This window comes from Aspergillus japonicus (genome assembly GCF_003184785.1).
Source record: "Aspergillus japonicus CBS 114.51 unplaced genomic scaffold BO86scaffold_4, whole genome shotgun sequence".
In the NCBI taxonomy this organism is placed as follows: domain Eukaryota; kingdom Fungi; phylum Ascomycota; class Eurotiomycetes; order Eurotiales; family Aspergillaceae; genus Aspergillus; species Aspergillus japonicus.
In genome coordinates, this window is record NW_020291641.1 from 1,190,437 (window position 1) to 1,207,835 (window position 17,399).

At 55.6% G+C, this 17,399-nt stretch overlaps 9 protein-coding genes across 9 annotated transcripts; 6 read left to right on the forward strand and 3 right to left on the reverse strand.

Annotated features, from left to right (window-relative positions):
- Positions 1-769: 769 nt before the first annotated feature.
- Positions 770-1,803, forward strand: BO86DRAFT_142665 (alpha/beta fold hydrolase). Its single transcript, XM_025666217.1, has one exon. It carries the CDS (start codon positions 821-823, stop codon positions 1,694-1,696), a length of 876 nt encoding a protein of 291 aa, XP_025532239.1. The 5' UTR covers positions 770-820; the 3' UTR covers positions 1,697-1,803.
- Positions 1,804-1,816: 13 nt separating this feature from the next.
- Positions 1,817-2,327, forward strand: BO86DRAFT_385795 (uncharacterized protein). The gene is made up of 2 exons (XM_025671190.1): positions 1,817-1,939; positions 2,003-2,327. The coding sequence occupies exons 1-2, from the start codon at positions 1,870-1,872 to the stop codon at positions 2,194-2,196; spliced, it is 264 nt and encodes an 87-aa protein (XP_025532240.1). The 5' UTR covers positions 1,817-1,869; the 3' UTR covers positions 2,197-2,327.
- Positions 2,328-2,340: 13 nt separating this feature from the next.
- BO86DRAFT_453354 (purple acid phosphatase family protein) lies at positions 2,341-4,134 on the reverse strand (the record flags this gene model as incomplete). Its single annotated transcript, XM_025676987.1, has 2 exons — positions 3,772-4,134; positions 2,341-3,710 (listed from the first exon to the last, which is right to left on the reverse strand). The coding sequence occupies exons 1-2, from the start codon at positions 3,902-3,904 to the stop codon at positions 2,341-2,343; spliced, it is 1,503 nt and encodes a 500-aa protein (XP_025532241.1). The 5' UTR covers positions 3,905-4,134.
- A 407-nt stretch (positions 4,135-4,541) lies between these two features.
- On the reverse strand, positions 4,542-5,951 carry BO86DRAFT_354051 (uncharacterized protein). Its single transcript, XM_025669558.1, has one exon. The coding sequence runs from the start codon at positions 5,875-5,877 to the stop codon at positions 4,594-4,596; it is 1,284 nt and encodes a 427-aa protein (XP_025532242.1). The 5' UTR covers positions 5,878-5,951; the 3' UTR covers positions 4,542-4,593.
- Positions 5,952-6,173: 222 nt separating this feature from the next.
- On the forward strand, positions 6,174-7,338 carry BO86DRAFT_354053 (histidine phosphatase family protein). The gene is made up of 3 exons (XM_025669559.1): positions 6,174-6,303; positions 6,360-6,704; positions 6,791-7,338. The coding sequence occupies exons 1-3, from the start codon at positions 6,268-6,270 to the stop codon at positions 7,199-7,201; spliced, it is 792 nt and encodes a 263-aa protein (XP_025532243.1). The 5' UTR covers positions 6,174-6,267; the 3' UTR covers positions 7,202-7,338.
- A 454-nt stretch (positions 7,339-7,792) lies between these two features.
- BO86DRAFT_303681 (uncharacterized protein) lies at positions 7,793-8,995 on the forward strand (the record flags this gene model as incomplete). Its single annotated transcript, XM_025667586.1, has 1 exon — positions 7,793-8,995. A coding segment is annotated over one exon (1,203 nt), but the record flags the coding sequence as incomplete, so codon positions are not given.
- A 313-nt stretch (positions 8,996-9,308) lies between these two features.
- BO86DRAFT_303634 (VIT and vWA domain-containing protein) lies at positions 9,309-11,279 on the forward strand (the record flags this gene model as incomplete). Its single annotated transcript, XM_025667584.1, has 1 exon — positions 9,309-11,279. A coding segment is annotated over one exon (1,971 nt), but the record flags the coding sequence as incomplete, so codon positions are not given.
- Positions 11,280-12,140: 861 nt separating this feature from the next.
- Positions 12,141-13,587, reverse strand: BO86DRAFT_303414 (PI-PLC domain-containing protein; the record flags this gene model as incomplete). Its single annotated transcript, XM_025667575.1, has 3 exons — positions 12,141-12,352; positions 12,419-13,018; positions 13,071-13,587. 3 exons carry the CDS (start codon positions 13,585-13,587, stop codon positions 12,141-12,143), a joined length of 1,329 nt encoding a protein of 442 aa, XP_025532246.1.
- A 1,748-nt stretch (positions 13,588-15,335) lies between these two features.
- On the forward strand, positions 15,336-17,270 carry BO86DRAFT_354063 (uncharacterized protein; the record flags this gene model as incomplete). Its single annotated transcript, XM_025669560.1, has 2 exons — positions 15,336-15,660; positions 15,721-17,270. Exons 1-2 carry the CDS (start codon positions 15,354-15,356, stop codon positions 17,268-17,270), a joined length of 1,857 nt encoding a protein of 618 aa, XP_025532247.1. The 5' UTR covers positions 15,336-15,353.
- Positions 17,271-17,399: the final 129 nt, after the last annotated feature.

A 17,399-nucleotide genomic window follows, 5' to 3' on the forward strand; every position in this document is an offset into this window, starting at 1 on the left:
ACCTGGGCATGAGGTTGGACTTCATGTGTCTTCCAGTCCGTGAGCTCGTGTTCATATTACTCCGAGATGTCATGCTGAGGAAATAAGCATATAATTGTTGCTGTCTATTTCCCCGGACCGAATGCCTGGATTAATGCTTCTGGTGCGGCTGAAATCTCGAAGGTTTCCACCTCAAGTAACCCCGGGAGGTTTCGCTATTGGACATCCACCTCAGTCTGACAAAACGCTCGGATCCTCCGATTGGGAAGGGCGTGAGTTCGTCAATCCATTGATTCATAATGTAGTTGATACGATGAGAATGAAAATCGGCCGGGGAAACCGCGCCCCGAATGTTTGCCATGGACGCCACTTGCCACTAAACTACAACCTATTGATTTATAGCGCCGGCACCTGCAGCCCTGCAAGCGACGAAGAAGCAAGCGAAGCGAATGGTTCGTGGCTAAGATGCCACGATGCAGTCTAAGATCCCCAAGGCAATGATTGCCGAGGCTGCTTCGGCCCAGACCAGGCGGGGATCCCATTCTTCTTCAGCTGCGATCTCGCGCGCCTCTGCCGTGCAGCTGCACTGGCCGCCACTCCCAACCGATCGCTTATCTCTTTCCAACCCACTTTGGGCTGTCATAGGCTTCTGGTGGGGGGTTGACCGACTCGGTCAGTTTGTTTGACAGGTTGGGAGGTCGGAGGCGGGCAGCTTTTAGGGCTTGTGCAAAGGGGACGGACCGACAGTCACAAACAGCTAGCGATGTCGAGGACTATAAAGCGCGATGAGTTGCCTGCACCGCTGGAGTCCATTGACCTTTCATTTCCCATCACCCTCACAATGCAGCCTCCAGGGTCCTCTGAGGTACAATGCTCCCACTTGGACGTCTCCGATGCCAAGTTGTACTATGAAGTCCGTGGCCAGGGCCCCCTATTCCTGATCATGGCCGGGGGCAACGGCACCGCAGCCTTCTTCGCATCTTTCGCATCCCTCCTGTCATCCCACTTTCAAGTAGTGACTTACGACCGACGAGGATTTTGGCGGAGTCCGATCAGAGATGCGACCAACCTCGACGCATGCAGATTGTTAAGGGCTAACGTCGCGGATGCCGCTGCACTGATCCAACACCTCTCACCCAGCGCGCCATCGATTGTTTTCGGATCCTCTTGGGCAGCCAACATTGCCATGAATTTACTCAACACCCATCCGCAGCTGGTTCGGAAGGTCATTGTTCACGAGCCCGTCCTGGGGAACCTGTTCACGCCGAAGATGCTACAAGGATTCAGTGAGGATATCGACCGAATCATTGCTGCGTTCCGCCAGCGTGGAGTGCCGGCGGCCAACGCGATCCTGACTGCCATCACGAGCAGTAAACGCGATCGAGAGCTGTTCGTGGGCTCGCCGGTGTTCAAACAGCTGATGCTGATCCCCCCCAGCAACCAGGACTGGTACTTTGGCGTTGAGATGGTCGAGTGGCGGCAGTTCACCACCTTCGAACCGGAAGTTCTCCTGGACCATCGGAGCAAGCTCATGCTCATGCGCGGGGCAGAAGAATCCCCCGATTTGACAGCGCAACCGATCTGCGTCTTGTCCGACCGACTGAATCTGCCGGTGGTTGACATGCCTGGAGGTCATTTAGGCTATATTACCCATCAGCAGGAGTTCATTGATAGCTTGGCGCAATTGTTGTCGCATCACGAGCGGGCTCGGTTGTGATCCATGGTTCTGAAAGAGTTTCCTCCAGTTTCTCCGCGTCATTGTCGCCACTGCCCTGCCCCCCAGATAAATCGACCCTGACCCTCTCCACCCTCTTTCATTCTTGCTGATGCTAGACGTCCCGAGTCCTCCTTGACCACACGTCAAAACACACCTCAAAACCCAACCCAACCATGTACCAGGCATTTATCAGTCGCTCAAGGCCAGCTGTGTCCAACCTCGGCCAACGCATCCAGTCAGCGGGTAGGGTTGATTGCAATACAACCAGAGACAACCAAGAACCTCATCACTGAGTGAAGGTATTAGATTCCTCCCAGCGTCGAAGACACATCGTACGCTCGGATACCTATCGCCGGGATAGCTTCGAACCCGGTCACATCCCGCTCAGTTCGCTGCGGGTGCAGGCCGCGGCCTGGGGCGTTGCAGGGGCAGGCATCTTCGCCACCCTGCATGGCGTGTATATGATGGTGCGATCGTTTCGGCAAATTCGCTACATCTAGGATAAGAGTGGAACGAAAAGGATGGATGGTCTAGCGTGCGTGTGGGGTGTCGCATTGCTTCCAGCTTCACAGTCTGTACAGCAGCGTGTTTTGATTCCATAATCTCCCAATGTCAAATACCACTGTTATGCTACTCAATCTCCTCTACTGCACCACAAACTGCTCCGTATGACTCTTGTACAGCACACTGGAGTCCAGAACCGCGCCCGTCTCGGATCGAATGAAGTCCACCTGCAGATGCGTCTCGTTCAGCACCCGCACAGTACTGTAACTGTAGTCATCGGCGTAGACAAACGCCGTGTACGAGGGCTCGGATCCGACCGAGCTCAAGCCCTCGATATTGCCCGCTCCCCCGGCGACAATGTACATGGGCGCCGCCGGGTCATTCAGCCCGTTGGCATCGGCGGTGCCGTTGTAGACGGGCTGGAAGCGCTGCGAGTTGTGCACGTGGCCGAACACCCCCAGGTCCACCCCGTACTTGTAGAGGAGATCCTCGAAGGCTCCCTGGCACGCGTCGCAGATGTTGCTCGAGCCGCCCGTCGAATACCACGGTCGGTGACCCGCCACGATCACCCACGGGGTCACGCTGCGGTCGACACTGGCCAGGTCCGCTTCCAGGAACTCCAGCTGCTGCTGGGACTGGCCGAAGGGCCCGCCGTCCAGCCCGGCGGAGCCGTCCGGGCCGTCCGGGGCGTCGGTGAAGTCGGTCTCGGTGTCGATCATGGTGAAGTGCACCATGCCGTACTCGAAGGAGTACCAGAACGGGGGTTTGGAAAGCGTGCGCGCGGTCGCGGCCAGGCTTTGCGCGGTCGTGTTGGTGGAGGACGAGGCGAAGGCTGACGGCATCGTCTCGTCAAACCGGTGCATGAAGTCGGTGAAGTTGCGTTGCCCCTCCGGGCAGAGATCGATGAGCAGCGACAGCTCGTCGCAGTCGGCTTCGTGGTTGCCGGGACTGACCATGTAGGGCTTGCCGGCGGCGATGGGAGCGAGCTGGTCGTAGAACTGCTCCAGGATGGCTTGGTAGGCGTCCTTGCCGTCCAGCAGGTTCTTCAGCTTCAGATACCAGTCGTCTGCGTAGGCGAAGTCGCCCGGGTGAATGACGAGCTCGTAGTCGTCGAAGGTGTCGGCCATTCGTCCGATGGTGGTGTGGTTGAGGTCGGGCTCGACGTACGGCGTCTCTCGCTTGCTCGTGGAGGAGTCGCTGGAGATGGTGTAGCCATCAGCCCCGTACACTCCCAGGTCGATCACCACGTCGAAATTGAAGGGGGTCTTGTCCCCGGGGGTCCGGGGGCTGAGAAATCGCTCCACCGTCGAGTTGCCCGACACAATCTGGTAGTAGTAGGTGGTGGCCGGCGTGAGGCCCGTCAGAGTCACCGCGTTGGAATACGTGCGCGAGGTGGCATAGGTCGTCGACTTGGTCGAGCAGGCCTGCTGGCTCAAGTCATTGCTGGAAGTGCCGTATTCGACACAGCTCGAGTTCAGCTTCTCATAAGTGTTCCACCCAATTGAGACCGCTAGACCGAGGGTTGGATTAGGCATCGTCAGTTGATTGTCGTCGGGAAAGGAGGTGCTCACATGTAGGCCCCATGATCGCCAGACGCTGCTGGTACGGGGTGGTCAGGTCATTAGGCAGAGTGGGATAATCCACGGCCAGGGCTGCAACCGCCAACCAGGGAAGTCCCTTAAGTAAAGTGGACTGGTGCATCATCGGTGGTGTCGCTGGAGTCTGATGCTTTGGATCCTGTGGTTTGTCCTGACATGCTCGACTTTATAGTCGCGGGCAGGCGTAAACCGGCCGTCGAGACTGGCCCGATCCAGTGCCACCAAGTGCATGCTGGACCTTGCAGATCCAAGCTTGCATGATTCTTCTTTGATGCAGAATCAAGGTTAAGGCCGAACGTGCCTCGGTCCGAGCCTCTGTTTGGGGCTGGAGTTGGGACGACATGGAATGACATTGATTAGGGTACCTGATCAGCCAAGCACGTGGGGAAAGCGTTGGCCTCGCCGTGCTTCCTCCTCCGTGCCGGTTCTGCCGCATAAATTGCCCCCCAGGGACGGTAGACTGTTTTCTGCAAGCATCTCCGACGGTCATATTGGTGATTCTGCAGGCACCAAGCTTGGTGGAGTCATTCGCCCGGACTACATGCCTATTTGGGTGGATTGTTGCATCACGCACCCATCCATCACCTCATAGTCCGGAGAACTAAGACCAGGGCATAACTCGTTAACCAGTGGCACAGCTGAGATAAGCAGGCCTTATCCACAGATATACAGTACAGTACAGTACAGTACAGTACAGTACAGCGGAGGAGTGAATCCAGTGCAGTGTATTAAAGTATATGGTTATAAGATCGGTCAATGCCTGTTAGAATGCGTGCTTGTTTAGCCACCAGAGCGCTACGTGGCCGCCGCTAGCCCTGCCTCATAGCTTGGCGGCGATAGCGATTGAGCCACTTCAAATGCTGGGAGCTCCTCGCCGAAGACGTCAGCGTACAGATTGTCACTGCTGCTAGCTAGCTGTTGGATGGGTAGCGGAAAGATCGCCCCGTAGGACTTGACCGAAGTCTTTCGGTCCAATAAACGATTCATTCGGTCATTTACAATATCCTCTCCCGTGATGACCTCAACCTTGAGGTGGTGGTCGACGGTGATGGCTGGGGTCTTGGCCACCTGACTCGGATGAAGCTGCCCACGACTCGGGCCCAGTGACTCTAGGTCTGGGTCATCCACAGCATTGGCACTTTGTGGTATCGTGACATCGAATTGGATATGAGCCCGATCATCCGTCCGACTCGGTAGGTTGGACCGTCGGTGGTTGCTGGTTGACCCCGGGATCCTGTCCTCTCCGCGAGTCAAGGCCCGCGTTGATCTCTGACCAGGACTGAGGCTTGTATGCCAGTCGCCGCTGGTGACCTTTGTCAGAACCGCTTCTTCTCCCACTTCCCACTTGACTGCGTTGACTGTCACATACTTCGCTTCCCCCTCTCGGTCTCCGGGTGTATATAGATTCCGGACCAGCAGTGCCACCGAGAATTGAGCTCTGGTCGTGCTGTGAGGGGGCTGTCGTTGTGTGATGCTGACGTCGAAGATGAGAGGCGATTGGGGAAACCTTCGAATGTGTTTGGCTGGGAGATATGAGCTGGGTATGAGGCGGTAGGAAATCCCAAGCGGTCTGCATAGGATTTCTGATTTCCCCGAGGCCAGAGTCACCGTGGCTCGGATCGCGTAGCTGATGGTCCCCAGGTCGGTGGTCGTCGTGGCAGGAAGGTTATCCGGCACTGGTACACAAAAGGGCAACTTGAGACTCGTGTCAGTGATTGTGCTCCGAGATGTGGCGAAGACATCCGGCGAGGACCAGAGGTTACACTCGAGCACGGTCTCGCAATATGTCCGAGTCGTCGTGTGAGCTGTTCTGGGTGGGATCGTCCGACGTTTGAATGGGAGAGAATATCGCTGGTGACTCCCTGTCTCTCTGCGAGCTAACCCGCTGGCTGCAATCTCCACAATTCGTAGAAGACTGATGGTAATCCCGGACGGGTTCAGGGTTTCCCACGCGACAGACTCGGTTGAGATCCAGAGCGAGCCTGATAGAGGCCGAGAGTATGATCCGCTATCCGCATGGACGAAGATAAGGTGCGAGGTGGGAGTGTCCAAATCTAAGCGGAGACGTGGTTCGGCCATAGTTGGTCAACATCTAGGGGCTGGTGATAGAAGAGATCCCGAAGTTGACAGAGGGAGGGGTTGCTTAAGAGAAGAATTTGAAGCCACAATGGTTCCATATGTGACCATATGTAAGATAGATTGATGCCATCCATAGTTAACTAAGGGTTAGAGGGGGTGGCCGCCAGGCTAAGCCCAAAAGGGCAGCCAAGCTGGAAATTTAAGCTTTGGCGGCTTTTTGCAACTCCGCTGTGGATGCCTGAACTGCGCCCGCTCCTTCAGGCTGCAAGTGCAGTCACTCTCTCTCTCCAAAACAACTCAAAACAAAAGCATCACCCTGCCCTGCCTCGCCCTGCCCTCCCCTCTCCATTCCCTCTCTTCACTACCGGACTCTGGGCTTCATACTTGGCCATGGCTCCCAGACTGCACCTGGTCCGCCACGCAGAGGTGCGATTCATGGCCATCTGCTTCCCACTTCTAACGTGACCGACAAGCAACTCTAGGGCGTGCATAATCTCGGGATGGCCTATTGGTCTCTCGTAGACCCGCCTTTGACCGATCAAGGCAGGGAGCAGTGCTCGAAGCTCCGAGCGAATTTCCCCTCACATCACCGCGTCGAACTTGTCGTAGCCTCCCCCATGCTCCGTGCCCTAGCCACCGCCGTGGAGAGCTTCCAGCCGCTGTTCGATCGTTTCCCCGACTCGAGTCTAGTAGCACTACCCGATCTCCAGGAGATCAGTAGCTTCCCCTGTGACATTGGGAGTGAGCTGCCGGCACTGAAAGCAAAAACCGAGGAGTGGGGGGTTCACATCGATTGGAGCCATGTCGAGGAAGGGTGGACGAGCAAGGTGAGTACTGTACAACCCGGACACCCTATGGTCGCCGGAAAGACCCACGGGGGCTGACTTTGAACTCCTATCATTATCGTATCTAGGACGGACGATACAAGCCCACCAGAGAAGCCATCCAAGAGCGGGCTCGTGCCGTCAGGCGGTGGCTCTACGAGAGGCCGGAAACAGAGGTGGCGGTGGTCACGCATGGGGCCTTCTTACACTTCCTGACCGAGGATTGGGAAGACAGTTGTGTGTACGAAGGAACGGGCTGGGCCAATACTGAGTATCGCACGTATGACATGACCGCTGCTCGGGAGGAGGACGAAATCACGCTGGTGGAGTGTGGCAGCTCGCGGGCCCGCCGTGGCAAATCTCACGGGGTATCTTCACCAGATGAACAAAGTAGATTGTATGGGATCACGCTGCAGGGGTGGGAGGAACAGGGCTATTTGTTAAATGGGATGCAGGAGCAGGAGATCTCGAATATCACCCCAATGGAGGTGGTGGGATGAGAGTGAGAGCCCGTCTCGAGAGGCTCTCATCACGAGCAATGCTCCTCATTTACTATCCTTAGCTAGCTTTAACGTCGAATATTGGTAACGTGTCTAAACCCCTATACTGTATGTACTTTTGATGCCTCGAAGGCCAGAACCCCGCCCGATCACGTGTGGCATCACATGACCCAGCGAAAAATCGAGCATTCACCCTCGACCTCAACCTGGGCTTCACAACCAACCGACTGTCGACGTAGCTTTTGACATATCATCCCGCCTGATGCTAGGCGTCTTCAGTCATTTACCCCCCAGCGCTTCTTCTGACAAAGGTTAGTCACCTGGATCTGGCCAGCATCTCCACCTCCAGCCACACTAATCGCGAGGGGGAGACCACCAGACTGTTCAAGGTGCAGATCGCGACGGATCCAATGTGATAGGAAATTACCCCAGTGCCGGAAATGCATTTCCCGTAGTCTGGACTGTCCAGGCTATGGGCCGGTATTCAAATGGGTGCAAGGGGTGGCCAGTCGTGGCAAACTTAGCGGCCAGGCAATTCCCGTGCCCAAGAAGAACGAGAAAAATAAGAATGAGGAAGAGCAACACCGTCAGTTGCGGATTGCCGAGCCCCCGGAATCGGAGATTGATTTTCAACTTGAGAGTCCGGCTGAGACCCTCCTGTCGCACTTGCTAGCCCATTTTGACCAGCATGTCGCGACAAGGCTCGCATGGGTGGATGGGCCCGACAACCCCTGGCGAAACATCGTCATGCAATTGACGCATTCGTCTCCTGTGGTCCTCTACTCGATTCTCGCCATGGCTTCGGAAGACCTGATTCTTCGATACGAAACCGGGCACCGGCTGCGCCGACTGCAGGCTGCTTCACTTGACTATAAAAGCAAGACCCTGTCGCTTCTCGGACAGCAGCTGGACATGCTGCCCCGGAACGCCTTGGCGTTACCAGGGCATACCCACCAAGTACGATGTATTCTCGCTGCAATTCTGCTTCTGTACAACGTGGAGCTGCTTACGGCCGAGGATGCGCGCTGGCGAGTACATATCCACGGGGCACGCGCAGTCATCCAATGGATGTCACAGGCCATCGCTCGTCGCAATGTGGATGACCAAGCGGATGTCTTTCTGCTCTACGAGTATTACTATTCCTCAGTGTTCATGAGTCTGACGACTTTCGACCCTTCGGAGGACATCACGAAAACGATTCAAACCCACGATACGTTAACCGTATTCAGCGACTTTGTTCAAGTCATGCAGACGGTCACTCGTGCGGAGCGGGAGAAGCACGCTGGGAATCTCAACGCTATGATGCCCGCCCTGGATGGTATTAGGAAGGAGATTGATGCGGCGAGATCGAGGACTTTGCTGCTCAGTCACCGTATCCAATTCAGGTCGGCTGAAGCACAGCGAGATTTCGACCATCTTTCCTCCATGTACTACCATGCGTGCTTGATATATAGTTATCGGGCCCTAGGGGATGGTCCCGTCGGAGAACCGTTCATTGTCATCTCGCGAGACGCAGTACTGGACCATGTCTCTTGCCTGACGGACAGCACGTCGTTTGCTCAAGATCTGGTCTGGCCACTTTTCATCGCGGGCACGGAGTGCAGAGGATACCCCGCCAAACAGGCGACGGTGGAACGTGCAATGTTGATCGTGATGCGGATCAGTGGTCGGCTGGACCGGGATCGCGTGCTTGCCTTTCTGAAGGCTTACTGGGAAGCAGAGTTAAGCCCCAATGTAACCTGGATCCAATTCGCCCGGTCCAGAGCGGCGGATTGTAGCTTTCTGATCATCTGAAGCGAGAAGATCAGGTGCATGAGTCACTCCGTTCGCTGGACATGACACAATGGCTGTGTTCGGGGGCATGGTCCGGTGCCAGCTACCTTGGGTAGCAGAGAATCAACCATGGCATGCCAGCCCTCTTTTACTCACCATCACCCTTCAACCAAGGAGGCAGATGTGGCCTCCGAATGAGTCACTATTCCCGCGTCTTCAGGGAATATTTATACATGGGCCGAAGTCACCCACGCGAACCACGCCCATAATACCAAATCAAGGACCCAGCACCAGCTTCGTCAACAACGACAGCGCTTCGACATAGCCTAGCACGATGAATTCGATCAGCGGTTGTTACTATTTTCAGCGTGATGCTTGCGCCTGGCAGTATATTCCACAGGTTGCCCTCAAGGCCCATGCAGTCCTACGAGCCACCAGCTCGCGCACAACTCTGACCCAGATCTTTAAGAACCCGGGACCTAGGCAGCTTCACGAGGTCTCGTATCGGTTTTCACTCTACGACGGGGTCAGTGTCGTCGGATTTCGATGTAAAGTGGGCGATCGGGCCCTGCGCAGCGAGGTCAAGACCAAAGGACAGGCTAGCAAAGACTATCAAATCTCTGTCTCGCGCGGCGCCTCGGCTGGGGTGCTTGACCAGTCCGGCCAAAACTCGGACATCTTTCTGCTGCGGCTGGGCAATGTGCCTCCTCGGGAGACCATCACAGTGAGCATCACATTTGTGGGGGAGCTGAAGACCGACGGGCAAACCGAGGGCATTCGATACATCTTGCCAAATGACATTGCCACTCGCTATGGATATAGGATGGACCAGGTCGTGTCCGCTCTGATTGACCCAGTGGACAAGCAATGCTTCGACATAATTGTAGACGTCTTCATGGAGAATGATACCACAATTCGGACGGTGCAGTCACCCAGCCATCCCATCTGCGTCAGACTGGGCCAGACTTCATCCACTCCCGAGGAATGTACCGAATTCGCAAAGAGCTGTGCCTTTGCAACGTTGCATATTGCCGGTGAAAGCCCTATGTTGGAGCGAGACTTTGTCCTGGTAATCAAAGCCGACAAGACAGATGTTCCTCGCGCTTTGATCGAATGCCATCCCACATTCCCCAACCAGCGCGCCATGATGGCTACCCTCGTGCCCCGTTTTCACATCCCTGCGTCCGACCCGGAAGTGGTTTTTCTGATTGACCGTAGTGGCAGCATGTGGGACAAGATTTCCACCTTGAAGTCTGCTCTGCGGGTCTTTCTAAAGTCAGTGCCCGTAGGCACCTATCTCAACATCTGCTCTTTCGGGACGCAGCACCAATTTCTCTGGGCTCGTAGTCGAGGCTACGATGGCCCCGGTCTACAGAAAGCATTGGCTCTGGTGGACCGCCTGGATGCAGACATGGGATGCACGGAGATGACGGCTGCTGTCCAAGCAATTGTGAAGCGTCGTCTCAAGGGACGAGAGCTGGAGGTTCTGATTCTCACCGATGGACAGATTCACCAACAGCAAGAGTTATTCGAATTCATCCGCGCCACTGCTGCCAAGCACACAGCTCGCTTCTTCGCTTTAGGCATCGGTCCCTCTGCTTCTCATGCCCTTGTGAATGGTATTGCACGTGCCGGTGATGGGATTGCCCAGTCGATCATGCTTCACGAGGAGCTGGACTGCACCGTTGTGCGTATGCTCAAGGGGGCTCTGAGTCCGCACATCTATGATTATTCTCTAAGTGTCAATGGCGAGGAGCCGAATGATGGTTTTGAGGTGGTTGATCATGAAGAGCAGAAGTCAGTGCAGGAGCCAGATTCAGCCACTTCCCCAGAATCGTCCCCTCGGAGATCTATCCTGCTCTTTGACCCCGACCTAAGGGAATATGACACTGATATCACCTTGAGCGAGCCTCCGATTGTGCAGCCTCCGGGCATCATCCAAGCTCCACACCACCTTCCAACCCTCTATCCGTTCATTCGAACCACGGTTTACCTTCTCCTCGCAACCTCTCGAACTCCACGCTCGCTGACTATTCGGGCTACCTCCAAAAACGGCCCACTGACACTGGAAATTCCCGTGGAAGACGTGGGTTGTGGCGAGACCATTCATCAACTTGCTGCCCGGAAGATGATCATCGAGTTGGAAGAGTCTGGCGGATGGATAGCCGATGTCAAGGACCAGCACGGTCAGCCCTACCATCCTGTAACCCAGTCAAGGCTAGTTATACAAGAATGTCAACGTCTAGGACTACAGTACCAGCTCTCTGGCCATTATACATCTTTCGTGGCAGTCGATGAAAGCGCTCTTCTGTCAGGTGAATGCTCGTCGCCTGCCCCAACTGTCGTGGTGACTCTCCCGCATCGACAGGACACAGGTCCAGACTCAGTGATGGGACATGCCTTACCTAGTTCCCCACGGAAGTGTTATGCTATGTCGAGTGGTTGGAGAGGCGGTGCCAGAGGTGGTGTACGAGGTGGCGGGCGAGGGGGCGGGCGAGGGGGCGGCGGGACAGCGAGTCCCAGAGGTGGCGAGTTCCCCACCCTACGAGGCGATGGCAGTCTCCCAGTGGCAGTCCCCCAAGCTGCGATTGTCCCCGGCGCACCTCGCCCTCGGATGTATCGCGTGATTGACTTGCAGGTCTTCGACGGAAGCTGGAGATGGTCACCGGAGCTTTTCGAGGTGTTGGAGCTGGATGAATCTCTGATGCGCAGGCATTTTATGCGCTGGTGGCAGCAGGCCGGCTATCAGCCGAGTCAAGCGTTCCCAAACTGTGACGACGGATGCCTCCTTGCCACAGTCCTAGCCATTGAATACTTGCACGGACGATGTCAAGGTTCGAGCGATATCTGGGAGTTAGTGTGTACCAAGGCAGACCGGTGGTTGGAGGAGAGAATTCGGGTCATGGAGGACAGGGGTTGCAATACAGTCGGACGATGTCGGGAGCACATTCATTCCCTTCTTTCTGACAAGCACACTGAAGGGCAAATGAAGAAGGTATAAGTGGACAAGCTACTATTTTGGATTTCGTCCGGGTTTTCCCTTTTGTTTGTGTTGATGGACGAAGGAAAGCAAGTGCAGATCCTATTGCCTCAAATGCTGTTTAGGTTGCAATCTTTGCTCAAACCATCACTATAAAAGTTTACCACATTGAAATCATAGCAAATCTCATACAAGGGCCACTCCAGCCCAGAACATCAGCGCCAAAGCCCCTAGACTCGCAGCATTGACCCGGTGTGCAGCCGCACTCGTAGCGCCACAGCACTTGCCATTATACGTGACATTGTTCATCTGGGCGGCAACCTCGAAGACCGATCCGGGGAAGTTGCCATCATTGTAGTAATCAACGAGGAGGAAGTTGGGGGGACGATCCCATTTGGCTGCCACGATATATATTCCAGGTCAGTGATGAGTGTGCCGCAGGATGATTCGATTCCCACACTTACCCCGGCAATTATTGGCCATTAGCCCTAGACTGCCGAACCCGGATACAGCATTGGTGGTGTTCAACTGCGCGGTATCGGGGATCAAGATCTCAATCCCCTCCAACATCACTTCAATGTCGAGGTTATGGTTGATCATGTACATTCGCTCCTCGGCCTCGGCCGCGGTGATCCCCGGCGGTCGCTGCACGGTGCAAGGGAACGAGGCGTTGAGAGGAGAAAAGGGCGTCTCCCACATTTGGCTGAACTCGTCGAGAATGTACGGGATCGAGCTTTGGTCGGCCTGATAGTCCATGAACATGACCACGCGCTTCTCGGCCAGAATCATCTCCGACAGGGTCGGCCAGTCGCTGACATTCATCGGGATTTTCCACGGTTCGTAAACGTAGTCGATCAGGCCGGAGTTCTGGATGGGTGCCGTAAAGTTCGAGGGATCCACGTAGTCGGAATTGACAATCAGCACCGTCACCACGTCGTAAGGGTTCTCTTTGACCCAATCGGTGATATTGGCGAGGTAGCTCTCCAGGGTGCCCATGTTCAGCAGTTCGCACGAGGTATGACACAGATAGATCTCGTCCTGATAGTAATGCGCTTCGAAGGAGACTGCCTGATGATGAGTGGGAGGGTGGTGGGCAATGAGGGTGGGGAAACTGACCCATGCGTACGCCGTCATCGAGCTGAGTGCGGACGGGGTATGCCTGATTGGAGGCTACATTGTTTTTCTTCACAAAGGGACTGTTGTGAGCGGTCACCATCGTGATGTTCGAGTATTTTCTTTCGCAGAATTCGGCGTAGCCATTGCAGGGCTGCGAGTTGGCAGCCGTGGCGGCCGTGGCGGTGCTGCTGCTGCTGCTGCCGCTGCTGGTGGTGGTCACGACCCGCGTGCCGCTGAGCTGCACTGCGGTGTCGGTCGTAGTAGTCGTCCCTGTCACTGTCGCTGTGCCATTGCTGATCGTGGAGTATGTCACCGTACTGGCAACTGAAGCCGTCGACAGCGATTCATTCTGGGCTGCCAGTGTGATAGTGGTAGTATAGCTGAGATAACTGCCAGTGGGGACCACCTCCGAGGCGGAAGTAACCACCACGAGAATGTCCGAGCCAGTCTCGGCCGATGAGGTGCTGGTGGTGGTGGTTAGGTCGGAGGTGGTTGATTTGGCGCTCACCAGGAGCATGAGCGCCTGCAAAATGAGCAGAAAGAACCCCATCATTGCCAGTGTGGTATGTTTCGCGTGGAGATACTGGGCAGGGTGGGTGTGGGTGTAGGTGTCGACGGGATCAAATACAACGGGAAAAATGGAAGGAGTGACGTCGTGGGCTTGAGTCCGAAAAAAGCTTGGCCAGTCTGGTGGTACTCGTGCCTGAACTGACGGAGACTGAGCCTGTGTCGAGACGATGATAAAACCTTGTTGCCTGCCGCGTCATCATCGCTTGGAGTGCGTGCGTGAGTGACTGGAGTGACTTTTTCCGGGTGGAGCATGGGAAGCCAAACCTCTGGGAACCCAGTCTTTTCACTTCAGCTGGTTCAGTAAGCCTTTTCATCACACCACTTAGTACAGTACAGATACCTATAGGTTAGTTAGGATGTGTACTACTGTATGTTTACCTAGTATGGAGGGTGAATCGAGATCAAGGTTATCGGTTATCCCGATCGCCATTTGCCAAGTCGGATCTTCCCGAGTCATTGGAAGCCCCAGGCACCAAGGCTCTGGGTCGGCGCGTGTGGCCTAATATCGTTGGGTCACGTGATGCGGAAACATCAGAACACCACGTAGCCGTAGCTAGTTCTGACAGGAATCCGAGGATCCTTTGGAGCAGGCGATTAGTCAGATCGGCGTCTTGACACTCTTTTGGCCGAGCGGTCTCTCGTCAAGTTCCTTCCTCAGTCAAAATATCAACCAATTCAACAAATTTGTATGGGCTCAGTTCCTTAGCCCTTTGACCTGTATCCTCCAACACTCTTCATGCTTCGGCCTGATCCGGCATCATGTTGTTCCGATTTTAACGGTCAATGCCCTCTTGAGGACTAGCATACCAGCAATAGCAGCCTGTGCTATTGACCATTTGGCCATTACTTTTCTGATTGAGAGTGACAGCAGACAAAAATAAAATTAAAAATACAAAAAATAGATGAAGGCTGTCTACGCCTACTGCTGATCTCACGCTAATCCGCAGCAACCTTAACCTTAAGCTCAGCAGTCAATCTGGCCTGACCAGGAACCAGGATACAGCGGGCGAGCAGGACCAGCAAGCAAGAAAGAAAGGAAGGAAGGAAGAAAGAGAGAAAGCCTGGGGGGCGGGCGAGATAGATACGCAGAGGTGCCGAGAAATGCCATGAATCGCAGTGTCTCAGTTGTAGTCGGCGGGTGTTTCATCGCGGCTGCAAGGCGCCAAGCTTGACCGCATGGATGACAGCTTCAGGAGAATCCCTCATGGCCAGCCACCACCAATTCATCTCGACTAATCCACCAAGGTGCCTGTGAAACCACCTTCAGAAACTACTTAAACTATGTCTAGTTCCATTGACTGGTTTTCCGATCATACAGGTTTGTGTGGAGAGAGCATGTTCTTGATTTAAGGCTGGGCCGAGGCCGGGCTGCAGAATTAAAATGAAACCTCATTTCCCCCTCTTATACCCTCTTATACCCTTTTATACTCATTTAAGGTCTCACCCAGGGCTCCACCCGTGTTGATTGACTCCACAAGAGCCAATGAACGAACAGAGCCCCAGGCACCAACCACCCTGAACCATCCAGGTCAATCTCCGACAGACCCTGACACCACAGCACACTCGGCCTGACACCTTGCCAGGGTAACCCGGCTGGGTGGATTCAGGGATAGCAGAGTTGCCCGCAACTATATCTAGCCCAGGATCCCACGGGGTAAGATCACTGTCAACCTCCTTTGCAGACAGCAGCTTCACCAACTACCGCCCTCCATCATGCGTGGGCTTTTCCCTCTTTCTTTGCTTTCTGTGGCGCTGGGCGCCTCTGCCGGCTTGACCGCATCCAACCTCGAAACCCACGTCGATGTGCTGGCACTCGACAACTCCTTCAACCCGATCGAAGCGGCTTACTGGACGAGCTTGGCTCATCACCGTCGGACCCCTTTTGCGGTGTCGCCCAACGGCAAGACGGCCTATTTGGCCTATCTCGACTCGAGCGGAACCGATGTCCATGTCACCGAGCTGGACCCCACCACTTTCAAGGCCACGGGCACTTCCGTGACAGTCAGTGGTGGTAAGGAAGGTAAGTCGTGCTGGAGCATGAGGTCTGGTTGACAGACAGGCCAGCTAATTCGCACGACAGCTGGGGGTCTCGTTGCCCACGATGACGGCTTTGCTCTGTTGACCAACGAGGTGATGCCCTCCGGGACCACCAACGCGCCCCCCAGCGACACCCCCGTCCCTGTGTTGCACCGCTACACCAACGGCAAACAGACCTGGAAGACTTGGCTTGGGGGTCCCGATGTGCATGCCTCGGATGGTCTGGCCGAAGCGGTGGACATGAACGGCGACCTGGTCTACTCGGAAGAAGCGGGGATGTACGGGGCCTACTTTGTGGTCAGTGACTACTCCGGCTGGGCCGAGGGTCACTACGGCGACAGCATCGAGTACGTGGCCACCAATGGAACTTTGTTGGACATCAGTGGGGCCTCCAGCGCCTGGGGTTGCAGCCACAACACCGGCATTGCCTTTGAAGCGGCCGACGAGCCTCCCTTTGCCAGTATCTGTGCGGAGGACCAGGGTGCCATCTGGCTGAACACCCAGACTCAGGGCATGACCAACAACGGGGTCAAGATCTCCAACGAGAATACCACCAACGGTGCCTCAGGAGAACCCATGGGTGGCATGTCCGGCAGTTACAGCGGCTTGGCGCGCTTTGCCGACAGCAGTCGCTACATCTTCACCTGGGTGTCGCGGGGTGCGATCGACGTGACGGAGAATAGCTGGATGGGCGATGGATACACCCACGTCAACAACCGCACCAACCCCCGCAACGTGGCCCTGGCTCTCTTCTCCGACAAGTACACCAAAGTAGGCGCCCAGGCAACCTCGACCGTGGGCGCCGAGGATGGGGACAGCCAAGTGACCTGGGTCACCTCGGGCTCCAACGACTGCTCCAACGCCCATACCGCCACCTTTGGGAACAGCTCAGCCCTGATTACTTGGGAGGAAATCTCCGACCCGACCTGTGACTATATTGCCATGGGCTGCCAGGGCAAATTTGCCGGCACCTTCTTCCAACAGGTGGATGCGAGTGGACAGAAGGTGGGGGATGCTTTCTCCAGCACCGATGTCTACATCGCGGGTGACATGGTGATCATGTCCGACGGTCGCATTTGCTGGCCGTATGTGAGCATGGACTGGGATCTGTCCGTGGTGGTCTATGAGGCCGACTCTTCCAAGTTCACCAAGCAGATCAGCTTTGCCTGCATGTCGCCCAGCGGCAGCTCGAGCTCGAGCTCGAGCTCCAGCAGCTCGTCGAGTGCTGCTGCTGCTGCTTCTAGCACGGTTGCGAGTGGTTCTACTACTCACGCTGCGGCTGCTGCTACTTCCAGTGCAGCTGCCGTCTTTGTAGAGACCACCGCAGCTGCAGCTGCAGCTGCAGAGACCAGCGTTGCTCACACGGCCGTCGTCAGTTCTGTCGTTCCTGTTGCTACCGAGGCCAAGGTGGCTTCTTCCATTAGCCAGGCCCCAAGCTGGGCTACCGCAGCCGGTCAACGGACTACTCTCGCCACTCAGGGTCACTCCAAGACCTCCTCCGTTAAGTCTCGGCCGACTGCGAGCTGGAATGAGGGAAGTGCGCCCCAGTGGCAGCCCTGGTCGGAGGAGCAGGAGGGCAGTTGCTCGTACTAGATGGGAAAGCCTGAACTAGGAAGGTTAGCACCATTCAAACCCATAGAGTCCGCTGCTATATGCGTGAACTTTTGCTGCATGTCATGTCAAATATAGGTGCTAGCGTGAGAAGTCCCAGAGAACGGGGAC

Coding starts and splice junctions, on each gene's coding strand:
- BO86DRAFT_142665 (XM_025666217.1), top strand. CDS start 821: ATGCAGCCTCCAGGGTCCTCTGAGGTACAATGCTCCCACTTGGACGTC.
- BO86DRAFT_385795 (XM_025671190.1), top strand. CDS start 1,870: ATGTACCAGGCATTTATCAGTCGCTCAAGGCCAGCTGTGTCCAACCTC. Junction 1,940..2,002: donor CCAACGCATCCAGTCAGCGG/GTAGGGTTGATT, acceptor TGAAGGTATTAG/ATTCCTCCCAGCGTCGAAGA.
- BO86DRAFT_354051 (XM_025669558.1), bottom strand. CDS start 5,877: ATGGCCGAACCACGTCTCCGCTTAGATTTGGACACTCCCACCTCGCAC.
- BO86DRAFT_354053 (XM_025669559.1), top strand. CDS start 6,268: ATGGCTCCCAGACTGCACCTGGTCCGCCACGCAGAG. Junction 6,304..6,359: donor ACCTGGTCCGCCACGCAGAG/GTGCGATTCATG, acceptor AAGCAACTCTAG/GGCGTGCATAATCTCGGGAT. Junction 6,705..6,790: donor AGGAAGGGTGGACGAGCAAG/GTGAGTACTGTA, acceptor TATCGTATCTAG/GACGGACGATACAAGCCCAC.